General features: G+C 37.4%; 1 protein-coding gene across 1 annotated transcript in view; it reads right to left on the minus strand.

The window, feature by feature from the left end:
• LOC149550611 (SNARE-interacting protein KEULE-like) overlaps positions 1–12728 on the minus strand; it is a 242278-nt gene extending 229550 nt beyond the window's left edge. The window contains exons 1-2 of the mRNA XM_089793601.1: positions 12687–12728; positions 12394–12559 (exon numbers count right to left, since the gene is read on the minus strand). Coding sequence (XP_089649727.1) covers positions 12394–12460 — 67 coding nt within the window. The 5' untranslated portion in view covers positions 12461–12559; positions 12687–12728. The remainder of the gene's footprint in view (positions 1–12393; positions 12560–12686) is intronic.
• Between the last annotated feature and the right edge of the window lie 236 nt (positions 12729–12964).

A 12964-nucleotide genomic window follows, 5' to 3' on the forward strand; every position in this document is an offset into this window, starting at 1 on the left:
TGGTGAAACATCCAATGAATTTGACATCAAGAAAGCTTCATTCAGGAGTTCTATTGGGCTAAATTGATGAAACATCTAATGAATTTGACATCAAGAAAGCTTCATTCCGGAGTTCTATTGGGCTAAATTGATGAAGTTTTGTGTGTTGAAGATTGTAGCTGCAATAGAGATCTTTATCTCTGATTTTGCTATATGTTGAAATAGAGTCAATGGAGAAGATATTTGTGATAACATTTGATATAATATTATATGAAGAGACATGTGTCATGCGAAGAGGCATGCATTTGGAAATATGAAGAGGCTTGTTTTTTGGAAATCGAAGGGACCATTAGTTGTGATATGAAGAGTCTCTCAAACTTATTAGGACCAAGAGGCTTGGTGAGAATGTCTGCAGTCTAATCTGTGGTAGGAACATACTGCAAATCTATAGTCCCCTCTTCAACCAGCTATACTATGTAATGACAATGAACATCTACATGCTTGGTTCGTTCATGGAAGACTGGATTCCATGCTAATTGATCTGTGGTAGGAACATGCTGCAAATCTATAGTCTCGTCTTCAACCAGCTATCGTATGTAATGACAGTGAACATCCACATGCTTGGTTCGTTCATGGAAGACTGGATTTCATGCTAACTTGATAACGCCTTCGTTATCAACAAACAAAGTAGTCAAACCTACTAGTGACATCTACATATCCCCGAGCATCCAACAAAGCCAAATAGCTTCACATCCTGCCTTAACAGTCCCTCTGTAAAAGAGAGAGAAACCACCTACTGCTTCTTGCTAGTCCATGTGACTGCACTGGATCCCAAATTGAACACATATCTAGATGTTGACTTTTTATCATCAACAGAGCCTACCCAATCTGAATCTATGAACCCACTGAGCTTAGGATTAGAACTTTGAGAGTACAGAAATCCATAATCTGAAGTGCACCTCACATAACGAAGCACATGCTTTGTTGCCAGCCAATGATCAACCTTAGGAGTTGTCATAAAGAATGAAATATAGCTGACTACAAAGTTGATATCAAGCCTAATAGCAGAGAGGTAGATGAGGCTGCCTACTAGTTGCCTGTATGTACTATCATCAACAGAAGGAGAATCAGACTTGGTTAATAACTTGAGACCTTTCTCCATAGGTGTAGATGCAGGTTTGCAATCCTGCATTCGAAATGTCTAACAAGGCCCTAGCATATTTGGACTAAGAAATGAATATACCAAAAGACTGTTGCCAAACTTCAACACCTAGGCAATAATGCATGAGCCCAAGGTCAGTCATATCAAAAGACTGGCATAAATTTTGTTTGAGTCCCTAAATCAAAGTTGTCGAACTATCAGCGATGATCAAATCATCCACATAAATAAGCAAAAGGATGATGTCACTATTAGTAGTCTTGATGTACAAATTTGAGTATGAAGAACTCCTCTTGAAGCCTTGATCACTGAGATCTTGATGTACCATGCCCAAAGGGCCTGCTTCAAGCCATAGAGAGCTTTTACCAATCTAAGAACCTGATGGTCTTTACCAGCAACCTTGAAACCAAGAGGTTGCGTCATGTAGACCTCTTCATAAAGATCACCATTCAGGAAAGCACTCTTGATGTCCATCTGATGGACCTTCCAGCCAAACTCTGTTGGCTAGGATTAATCTGATGGTGCTCATCTTTGCAGTAGGAGCAAAGGTCTCCTCATAATCAATGCCCTGACACTGAGAAAGGCCCTTAGCCACTAAACGAGTTTTGTACTTATCCAAAGTACCATCTAATTTGTATTTGATTTTGTAGACCCATTTGCAGCCAATGGGTTTCTTCCCTAGTGGAAGATCAAAAAGGACCCAAGTGTTGTTCTTTAGTAGGCTCTGGTGTTCAGATGTCATGGCCTATTCCCACTCTGGAATTCCTTTAGCCTCGAAATATGTTTGAGGTTCAAACACACTTTGAATGTTGGCCATAAAAGCAAAGTTAATAGAATCTGTAGTTTTGCTCTTTTTCCAAGCAGTTCTCCCATCAATGAGCTCATCATCATGAAGATCAGCGAGTGTCTTAGCCCACCACAAAGGCCGTATAGGAGAATGACCAACAGTAGTACTAGGAGATGCTTGATCAGCAGGATCCTCATCAGAAGAAGCTAGATCAAACTCAGGTGAAGCATCTACAAAGCGAGGTGAACCTACAGGAGAAGCTGAAGGAGTCTGCACAGGTATCACTGGAATAACTGGAGCTACAAGAGCTACTAGAGCCCTCCCATCAGGTGGACCTAATGGAAGCCGAACTCCCAAATCATGAGCCATCATAGGCTGGTCTGCTGGATTAGGAACAGGAGAAACAGGCATGAATGGTCCTCGCTACTCATCAAAGACTACATCACGACTGTAGATGAGACGAGATGTCTCAACATCGATCGGGCGGTAGGCTTTGTGAAGACTGCTATACCCAGCAAGCTTCTGACTCTTGGCATCCAACTTGGTGCGTGACACATCAGGGATCCAAACAAAAGCGTGGGAGCCAAAAACCTTCAGGTGACTAATTCTGAGCTTGCGACCTAACCAGGCCTCTTCCGGAGTTTTACCTTTGACCGCCACTGTGGGTAACCGATTCAATAGATAAACTACAGTGTTAACAGCTTCTACCCAAAATTGCTTCGAAACATGTCTATGTTCAAGCATGGAATGAGTCATCTCGATGATTGTCCTGTTCTGATGTTCAACTACACTGTTCTGTTCTGGCGTGTGAGGTGTGGTTAACTGGCGTTCGATGCCATCTGTATCCAAGAAGCTAGAGAAAGCATTAGAACAAAATTCCCCCCCATTGTCTACTCTAAGAGTAATAATAGATTTCCCAGACTCTTTTTCAACTAAGGGTTTAAACTTCTAAAATACAGTAAATGCATCTGATTTCTTTTTAAGGGAATCACCCACATTTTTCTACTGAAATCATCAACAAACAACAGAAAATACCTAGACCCAAGAACAAAAGGAGTGGTCATAGGGCCACAGATATCGACATGAACAAGCTGAAGTACCTGAGAAGTTCGCCAAGAATTGCCACTAGTGAAAGGTGTGCGATGTTGCTTCCCAGCCTAGCATGCGTCACAAACTCCAAGTTGTTGACTCTGAATCTCTGGCAATCCAAGAACAAGCTCATCCCGAGCAAGCTGTGAGAGATAATGCACATTTAAGTGCCCATATCACTGATGCCAAAGTGTGCTAACAGAAGATCGCCGAGCAGCCATAGCTAAGTCCTGAGAATCACCAGAATCAGAAAGTCTGAAAAGACCATGATCCTCAAGACCTACTGCAACAGTAGACTTAGTCGCCCGATCAGTGATGGTGCACTGATGTGAACTAAAGGTGACTGCCAAGTGTGGAGAATGTTGCACAACTGACTGACTGAGAGTAGATTTAGTTCCATCCCTGGAACGTAGTACATATCAAGGAATATGAGATTCCTCCCAACAGACTGAATCTGAATGTTGCCTTTACCAACAACAGTGTACTCTTCTCCGCCACCAAAAATAACAATCTAAATAACGCTGGTAGTTAGTAAACCAGTCTCTGCAGTGAGTGAAATGACGAGAGGCACCTGAATCAATGTACCAGGCAAATAACTTCACATGATCTGCAAGTCTTTTAGCCATGAAGGCGTAAAAGGCAAATTCAACCTGCTCAGTGTGCTCTGCACTGTTCGCTTTGGGCTGTGAACCTGATTGCTTAGACTGGGCAGCTAAGCATTTCCAACATTCAACCTTCATGTGACCAAACTTGTGGCAGTAGTTACATTGAATGTTCTTCTTTTTGGAACCATCTGATGCTGGAGCAGAAGACTTCTGCTGAGATGGTTGCTAAAACTTGCCCTTATCCTTTTGAAAGGATTTCACAGCAAAGGCTTGCTTTGTGGAGGTGGAATTGGAGCTGCTACCGAACTGTTGTTTCCACCGATCTTGCTGAAGCAATAGGCTGCAGAGATCGGTGAACTTCAAATCAACACCAGAAGATGTGATGTTGAGAGTCTCGATAAAATGCTCATAAGATTTTGGTAAACTCCAAAGAGTGATAACCACAATATCCTCTTCCTCCATCTTGCGACCGATGGCAAGTAACTGATCACAGATTTCCTAAATCCGATTCAAGTGTGCCTGGAGTGAGGTGTGCTCATCCATGACAATAGAAAATAGAGTTTTTTCCAGAAAGAAGGCTCTGCTCTTGTCGGAAGTCTCATGAAGACCTTTGAGATGTGTCCATATTTCGGTAGCTGTCTTGCCGAATGGAATCTGAGAAAGCTGATCATCAACCACAGATAATTTAAGAAGCATCACTGCCTCTCAATTATTCAAATCCCATGTATCTTGACCAGGACCCGGAGAAATCGAACGCTTCGTAACACCCAGAACAAGTTGATCGGTATTCTGATATTCAAAATTTGTGATGATGCGTTGCTTCCAAGTGCCATAATTGCAACCATTGAATTTGGAGTTATGCTCGAGTAGAATATTTGTCAGAGATGCCATGGCACATTTTTCAATGAAAAACTGTGAAAACCTGTGAAGGCACATTTTTCGAGACAAAAATCCGGAAGACCCAAAAGAATCTGAGATTGACCCGGAAGAGCTTGAAAAACCCAGAAGGAAAATGTTGTTTTCTAGATTCGATGGCTCAAAAATCGAGGTACCCAGAAAAAACGGACGACAACCTAGTTGAGCTCTCGAAAAACCCACCAAGAATCTACAATCAAAAAAAAAATTGGACCAAAAAATAGGGTTTCGGGCAAAACCTTAGCCGTCAGCTGCGAAGGTCAAATCTACAAAAAAAATGGAGTTTTGCAAACAGAGAACAACTGGTTTTTTTCACAAAGAACTTCTTGTGAATTTAGACACATGTTGAGTTGTGAAGAACTCCTAATAAGGCACAAACAAGCAAGCTCACAGCAAAAAAAATCAGATAGACCCATTTTTATAAAAAAATGCCACCAAGAAATCGCGATTTTGTGGAGATCTTGTCTGTGATCAAATCGCGTGGACTAGGCTTGATTCGTGGCCGTGATTGGAAGCCTTTGAAGTCGCGATTGTTCCCAGAAATATGAGACACGAGTTTGTGATGAGCTTTGCAGAAATCGTTCCCAGAAATCGGATATGCAAAAAATTGTGATTAGGAGAAAAAAAAGTGCAGTAGAAGTCGCGGTTAGGGTACAAATTCAAAATATCACGATTTTTCCCATGACAAATACCATCGAAAACGTGATCAGAAACCCTAGCCGAGTTGTTTGTGAAAGATCAGAAATAATTTCGAAAAATCTTAACAAATAATTTCAATAGAAATTATAAATTTTTAGTATTTGCTCTGATACCATATTGCAAAGTAATTGGTAAATACTTGCTTGATATTAACAGAGACCGAAAGGTCAATATATACAAAAGAATGAGACGATGTTTTCTTAGGAAATGATCGTAAAGAATAGAAACATTCTATTCTAGAGAAAGCAAAAAATGAAAGCAATCTAAAGCTTAAGATATTTACAATAGATAACCATTAACTAATAATAGATGACTTATCTATTATTGTAATAAAAAGCATTGTACTTGAACATTTATTATCAACAAAAGAGATATTTTTTTGGTGTGGCAGGGTTTTTCCCTTCAAGTGAAAGGCTTTTCCCGAGATAATCTCTTATGGATTTTGTGCATTTTTATTCTCTTTTTTTAATTGTTGTTTATCTAACATTTTTTGGGCAAAACATTTGCATGGTACCAAAGCCAAGTTAGATAATTGGAGATAAAAGAGAAAGTTTTGAATCTTGATGATGCAATGATTATCTAGTTCATTCTCAATTTTGATTCCTATTTGGCTCTGTTTACTTTTCTAGGAATGATTTATGTTGATATGATTCAGTTGTGCTTCTACTCATATCATTCTGCACATTTTTTTTTTCTTCTTCCAACATTTATATCTCTTCAAGTCCCTTAGTTTCATGTGTTGTTCACATCTTCCGGCAAAAATATTACCGTCATGCTCCATTGTTCAATTTCTTGCTTACAATCCCTATGTGGCACTATTTTTCTACTGAAAATGGCCATTTTATTATATCGGTGATGTTTGGTTGTTTATCATTTTTCTTTAGCTCATCCTTTGTCTCAACGGATGTTGTTGACCCTTCATTTGGAGAAAGAATCATGCAGATGTATATTGCAGGATGCCTTGTTTCTCTGCTCTTCGTCTTTGCTGAAGTATACTGAGTTGTTGAAATATTCTGAAAAGTCAATGAAGCAGTGCAGGGAAAAGATCAACAACTTGAAGCAGAGGCAAGTGGAAATTGGTTAAGATTTCTCAAATGGTTTGGTTCTCTTCTACTCTCAGTACTATGATTGTTGAGATCTCTACCTATTGGCATCACTTCCACATTTCACTTCTCTTGTCTACCTTTGTATTCATTGGATTGAAAATGACTTGGCTTCATTGTTTTTTTGTGGGTACTATTCGTCCATGACATGTATCGGCAATTATTGTATGTGTTTGGAGCAGTTGTATCTTCGTTGTCAGCTTGTTTGCCACCGTGATCTTCTATTTGTGGTGGTCATCATTTTTTATGCTTTGAATGTGATGAAGGTGAATCGGCTCTCATATGTAACCTGTTACTTCACAAAATCCTCTACAAGTTACTAAGGAAGATTTTTCTAAGGTTGTCATTGCTGGCAAATCACATTAAGTTAGTTGGAGAAATAGTTAAGTCATTATATTCATGCTTCTGGGTAAGACTCTGTGTAATTTTATTAGCACCAATGTTTCAGATCATACTCAATGATCCATCATCAGGATGAGAGAGCTAAGAATGCAAAGAAAAATAATGGATCATTGAGAGTGATCCGAAATACTAATGCTAATAAAATTACACACAATCTTACCCAAAATCATGAATATAATATCATGGATTGTGGAAATCTGATATCGATAGTTAAGTCATATCAGAGATGTTATTGGAACAAAAGACATGTTATCGGTACAAAGGTCATGATTATCGGAATGGTTATTGGAAAATTTTATCGGCAAAATGTAAAAGAAGAAAACAGAATTGAGGGCGACATCTAATATCAAAAACGGTTTATGGAAGATTCGAGAAGATGTTTAGTGGAACCCTAATCAAGGTAAGCAAGCATAAAAGGAGATTAAGCAAAGGCAAAAATGCATGATGAGAAGAGGAGATAAGATTTTTTTTTAAATATGGAATGATATCGGCGAAGACAAGTAGACTAGAGATCAAGCAAGGAATAGAATAAAGGGAAAGTAGAATAGGATCTGACAAGGTTTAGGTGAAAGCAATTACAGGTCAAATCTCTTGTTGATTTATTCCTAACAGTTTAGCAACAAGATTGTGAAATTCGTTAACCGGGTAGTCCTTAACTGGACTTAAAAGTTTTGAAATGAACTTACTGTAAATCCCTTAACCAGGTGAACACTATATAAGTGGAATAAAACCTCCTAGCGGAGTAGTCTTCATCGGGACTATGGATACAGGGTATCAACCACTCCTAACAGGATGAAGTTATTCAGAATATGACATTTATGTAAGCTCTTAATCGAGCACCTTATAATTGTAGTGATGAATTGTGGGTATCATCCCCACCGCAGTTTTTCCCTCTAAATAAGGGTTATCTGCAAGACCAAATACTATATTATGTGTTTGAATGTTTATGTGTTGCAAGTTCATTACTTTACATCTTGGAATAAATTATTTAGTTACCGGTTAATGGTACAGCAATTATTGATAAAAGTAAGTTTTGAAGTTTCAAGTTTGAGATTTATTGGGAAAAAGTAAAACTTGCTTGCAGTGCTGATTCACCCTCTACGAATAGGTATGATGTAACACCCTTTGCAAGTAAGCATGGTGGAAAAGCGTTCTTCTCTGAGATAAATCTGAGGTGAAAGTCCTAGTTCCACCCTCTACGAGTAAGCGTGGTGGAAGTCATGTGTGTGACTTCATAACTTTAATTTGATGTGCTATGGTGAATTATGTTAAGCTGAGCTAACATATTTTATGAGAATCTATGAGATGAGAATTTTCATTGACATTTTTGATTGCAGCCATGTGTGGTTGCCATACTAAAGCTCTATCTCTTACTAAGTGGGAGTGTTAAAGATTTAAGCTGCGATAGAGATCTTTATCTTTGATTTTTCTATATGCTGAAATAGAATCAACAGCTGGAGAAGATATTTCTGATAATAATTGAGAGTCTTATATGAAGAGATATGTGTCATGCAAAAAGGCATGCGGTTAAAAATATTAAGACTTGTTTTTTGGAAATCAAAAGGACCTTTAGTCGTGATATGAATAGTCTCTCAATTTTATATATACATGACATTACTTTGTGTGTAAATATTGCATCAACTAAAAGCATTGTACTTGAAGAAATATTATAAATAAAGGAGATCTTTTTCTGGTGTGGCTGCATTTTTTCCTTCAAGTGGAAGGGTTTTCCCAGGATAATCTCTTGCGTCTTTTGTGCATTTTTATTCTCTTTGCTTATTGCTGTTTATCCAATATTTTCTTGGCTAAACATTAACATTGTAGACATTCAGAGCAGATCCAAAGGGGTTTTCAACTAGCAGATTGAGATTATTGTGTTGGGGATTTTCTTCAGTCATTAGCTTGCTTCTTTAAGCTATACAGTTGCTGCAAAAGCTTGTCATATAACCTTTAATGATAAGTGCACCTGTGTGGTGCGATTTTCATTTAGATGGCACAATAAAAGTAAAGGACATCGTCTTTGGCAGCGCTGGTATAAGATAGAATAAATGCAGCATTTGGAAGGCCAAGATAGTCTATCAAAAGAAACAATGAAGTTTATGGTTGCTGCTGTGGTTAACAGGTTCCATATTTGTTATTACCATTGCTATTTGCTACATTCCAATAAAGACTTTCAGATTATTGTTCATTGCATTGCCATGTATCTTGTGTTGTATTTCAACTAAAGCTTTATGGTTATTTGTATTTGGTTTATTATCATGTGATATCCCCTGTATTAAGAATTAAGAACTAGGTAAGTAAATAAAAATATTTATTAAAAGTATATTGAGCAAATATATTGATCGTCAATCTTATGTTAAATGAATAATTAAATCAATGAATATATATTATTAATGGTTCAATGAATAATTAAATCAATGAATATATATTATTAATGGTTAAATGAATAATCAATTAACAAACAATACTCATAAATAAATTGACATAATAATATTATAACACTATACACAGGACAAAATCTTAATACCTGATATCAATATGAGTTTGACAGCGAGGACCTATAAGCTCAAACTTCAGAGGGATATGATTAATAATCTTTGCAAACGATACAAACAATCAATAATTATTGAGTATGATTTATGCCATTGACGTAAAGTGCAAATGTGTCCTGCCACGTAGTAAATAACAAGGTCAACAAGGGCTGTCATCAGTTCACACAAGCACGCCATCAGTTACAAAAGAAGGGCACGTCCCTTGATTAGGAAAGAGTATAAGTATTAGTAATTGACATAAGGAAGAGGCATTGAATAGGGAATAATAAAGTCATTTCTCTAAAAAGACAAGAGATCTGAGAACAATTTATACAGAACAGTAAATAATTATTCATCAGACATTTCTTATTCAGTATATATCATATATGCTATGAAAGAATAACAGATTATAAATACATCTGTTAATAAAAGAAGAGATAAGGGAAAAAAATGAATCTGTTATACTGCTAACAAGCATAGTATGAACACTATTGTCCATTTTATCCATAATAATAAATCTAATAAGAGGAAATATCAAAACATTATGCTTATTAAACATACATGCTTATACTAGTTATTTTTCTAAGCTAGCAAAGAAGAGGATGAACGATAAGCGAGAGGCCTGTGTAAATCCAGCTAACAGGTCATTCCCAAGACAGGATAAGGATCAGCATCCCTATGTGCCTTGTGGACAAATCCAAGAAAGGCTCAAGGGCTTCGATCTATAAAACCTTGAGGGAAGCCGTTTAGTTTGGTGTCTAATCAACCTATTGCATCTCAGCATTCTCCTTGACTGGAAAAATTACCAGAATAGCATGATCTTCTCAATTTGCATATAGCTTATTCACTAATTACCTAAAGTTGTTATCTTTACAGTATGAATTAAGTTAATTCAAGCATACGAAACATAGATTCATTTATGCATAACTAGTTGAAATTACTTTGGGACATTAAATATCAGCACATGACTTGCATGTCAACTATTTGTTTAAATGCCTAGTGGTTATAGGTGTACATTGGGATGCATAGCAAGTGTTTGTCTTTATGTCAACTAGTTGTACTAGTTAGTTTCAATCATATACATATTTGTCAAAGGTCTGAAATGGTTAATATATCATGATTCATTTCTATAACAACCTTGCATTATTACAGGCATTCACTAACTTCGTTTGCAGCCTTCAAACTCATTGAAGACAATCAGAAAATTCATAACAGCAGTTCCAGACATAGTATGCTAAATGTTTGATAATATTCCTTGAGCTTCATAACAGCAAATTGTGATCAGATTTACAACGGAGATTAACTTGCATGCTAAGTATTTGACAAAATGTCAAACATTCACGATTGAGGCAAATCGAGTGTTTGTCAGAGTTGGAACTGGCAGAGGTCCTTACATCTTCACATTCTATTACGAACACTCCCCGTAGCATTTGCAAATTGTTGCGTCAATTGGCTACAAGATATTTTCTCCAATCTCAAGGTTTCAACAATTATGGATTTACCATATCCAAATAATGGAGAAAAAAAAGAGAAAAAATAGTTTTAGGAGCCCTTTTTAATACAAGATCCAAGGGAGACATTAAGAGCATCCCTTTCTACCTTTTTTCAAGTTTCCTATTGTCCAAACCAGCAATGGTTGACCCTTTACCTTTCAGGGAGGTTATTTTCAGACATCAGGCTTTGCAAAGGACTTCCACGCCAGCCAAACTGATGGCTTTGCAGAGGACTTCCTTGATCCCCATTGGAACTATCATGTGTCCATCAGTTCATGCAATAATTAGCACATATGATGATATGACAACATCCACTGTACCAATGGTCATTAGGGCACCTCAGAATTTTGATCCCAAAAGTCATGTAGATATTTAGTATTCAGACTATGAAGGTGCTCGCGCATTGTCATTTTTTTCTTTCTGGAGGATTCTTGCCTTCGAAGGTTAGAACAGGCAATAAAGGAAACCCATGCTCACTTCCAAGATTGTTCAGTTGAGTTATACTATATACTAGTACAGATCATTCTCTTGAAAATCTTAGTGGACTTTACAATCACCTTTTCATTGTGATGAGTAGGATGATGCCCTTACTCTTCTTTCGAACCCAACCAACTAGCTCACACAGAGATATCAAGGTTGGTTACTATTTGGCTCTTGCAGTTCTTTAACATTTCCAATAGCGATTGTAACTTTTCGCAAAATCAAATCCCACTGAATTAATTTCGTCATCTGTGATAAAATAGTTTCTTAGTTTCTTATTCTATAAAGAAAACAAGAACCTCGTTCTCCATGAGCCCTCTTCACCGGGAAGACAACCAACACCAACAACAGAGAATTCCTAGGACAAAGGAAGCTTGAGGAATGTTCATCCCTATAACACCCTTGCTATTGCGACCACTTAAGCGTTCAACTCCCGCTGAATTATATTCGCCAATGGCACAAAAAAAAAGGAAAAAAAAAATTGAAGCTTGAGGCATGTTCATTCCTATGACCCCCTTGCTATTGCGACCTCTTGGTTCAGCTCCCGCTGAGTCATATTCGTCATTTGCAAAAATAATATAACTTCTTTGTTTTTTCCTTTCTACAGCAGGCAAGAACTTTGTTCTCCATTAGCCCCCCTCTCCGGTAAGCTTCTACTAGGTACTCAGACAACGCCAACGGACAATAATTCGCAGGACGAAGAACCTTGACAAATAGGACGAAGGAAACCTGGGACATGTTAATCCTTATAAACCAATCTGGCCTTGGAGATGTCCACAATTACCTTAAATAAAAAGTTGTCAATTTGAGGACTTGTTTTTGTCAGGCAAAATTTCCCTTGAAAAGCCAATTGGCGAATCTCAGCCGCTAAAAATATCCGTAGCTATACCTATCCGATGTAGAAATCAAAAAAATTACGAAGCGAGGTAACCAAAGGGGATAACTCTAGCAAATACCTCCACAATTAAGCCATTCAAGATAATTAAAGAACACAACAAAACATGAACAGCATAAGCGTGGCCGAGATTAAACACTACAAGCGAATGAACATAATTAAGCTATGTGAATTTAAATAACGGGCGAAGCCAGAAATGTGTGAAGACCAGAAACACTTTTGTTTGCTAAATTAGGCAAAATCAGCAGCAACTTACGGTCGCGCGTAAGGTGTCGAAAAGATCTGACCTCCCCGTGCAAAGAATCTCCATTGGACATTGCCATAGTTTAGCAAGCCCTTGCTTTTTCCGTTTTCTTCAGCCAGAATAATTACAAAACCCTCGCAATCAGCAGAATTTAATCCCTCCCCCACGTATACGAGATCTGCGAATTGCGTAGCACATTCAGGTCGATAAGCAATTCATGTTATCACTGTAAATCCTTTAATGTATAAGAATTATTGAAAGGAAAGAATAAAAAAATAATAATAAGGCTGTAGTCGATGTTGGACCAGATGCCGGAGAGCAACATTCCTTCAGATCATTTCAAGCTTAGAATGTCGAAGGGAATCACTGAAAAGGATGTAATTCTAAAAAGAAAAAGAATAAACAAGAGCTCTTTGAGAGCTGGAGTCCCTCCCGCTAGGGAAAGAAATTGGACGTAATATTTGTTAAGAAATTGGACGTAATATTTGTTAAAATTATAGTTTTGAAAAGAGAAGTTATAAATTTTAGCAAATTTACTTTAGATTTTTAGTTAATATTTTAAATTTAAATTTTATAGAATAAT

Source organism: Cupressus sempervirens, chromosome 7 (genome assembly GCF_028749045.1).
Source record: "Cupressus sempervirens isolate cs-2001-9-10 chromosome 7, ASM2874904v1, whole genome shotgun sequence".
NCBI lineage: Eukaryota > Viridiplantae > Streptophyta > Pinopsida > Cupressales > Cupressaceae > Cupressus > Cupressus sempervirens.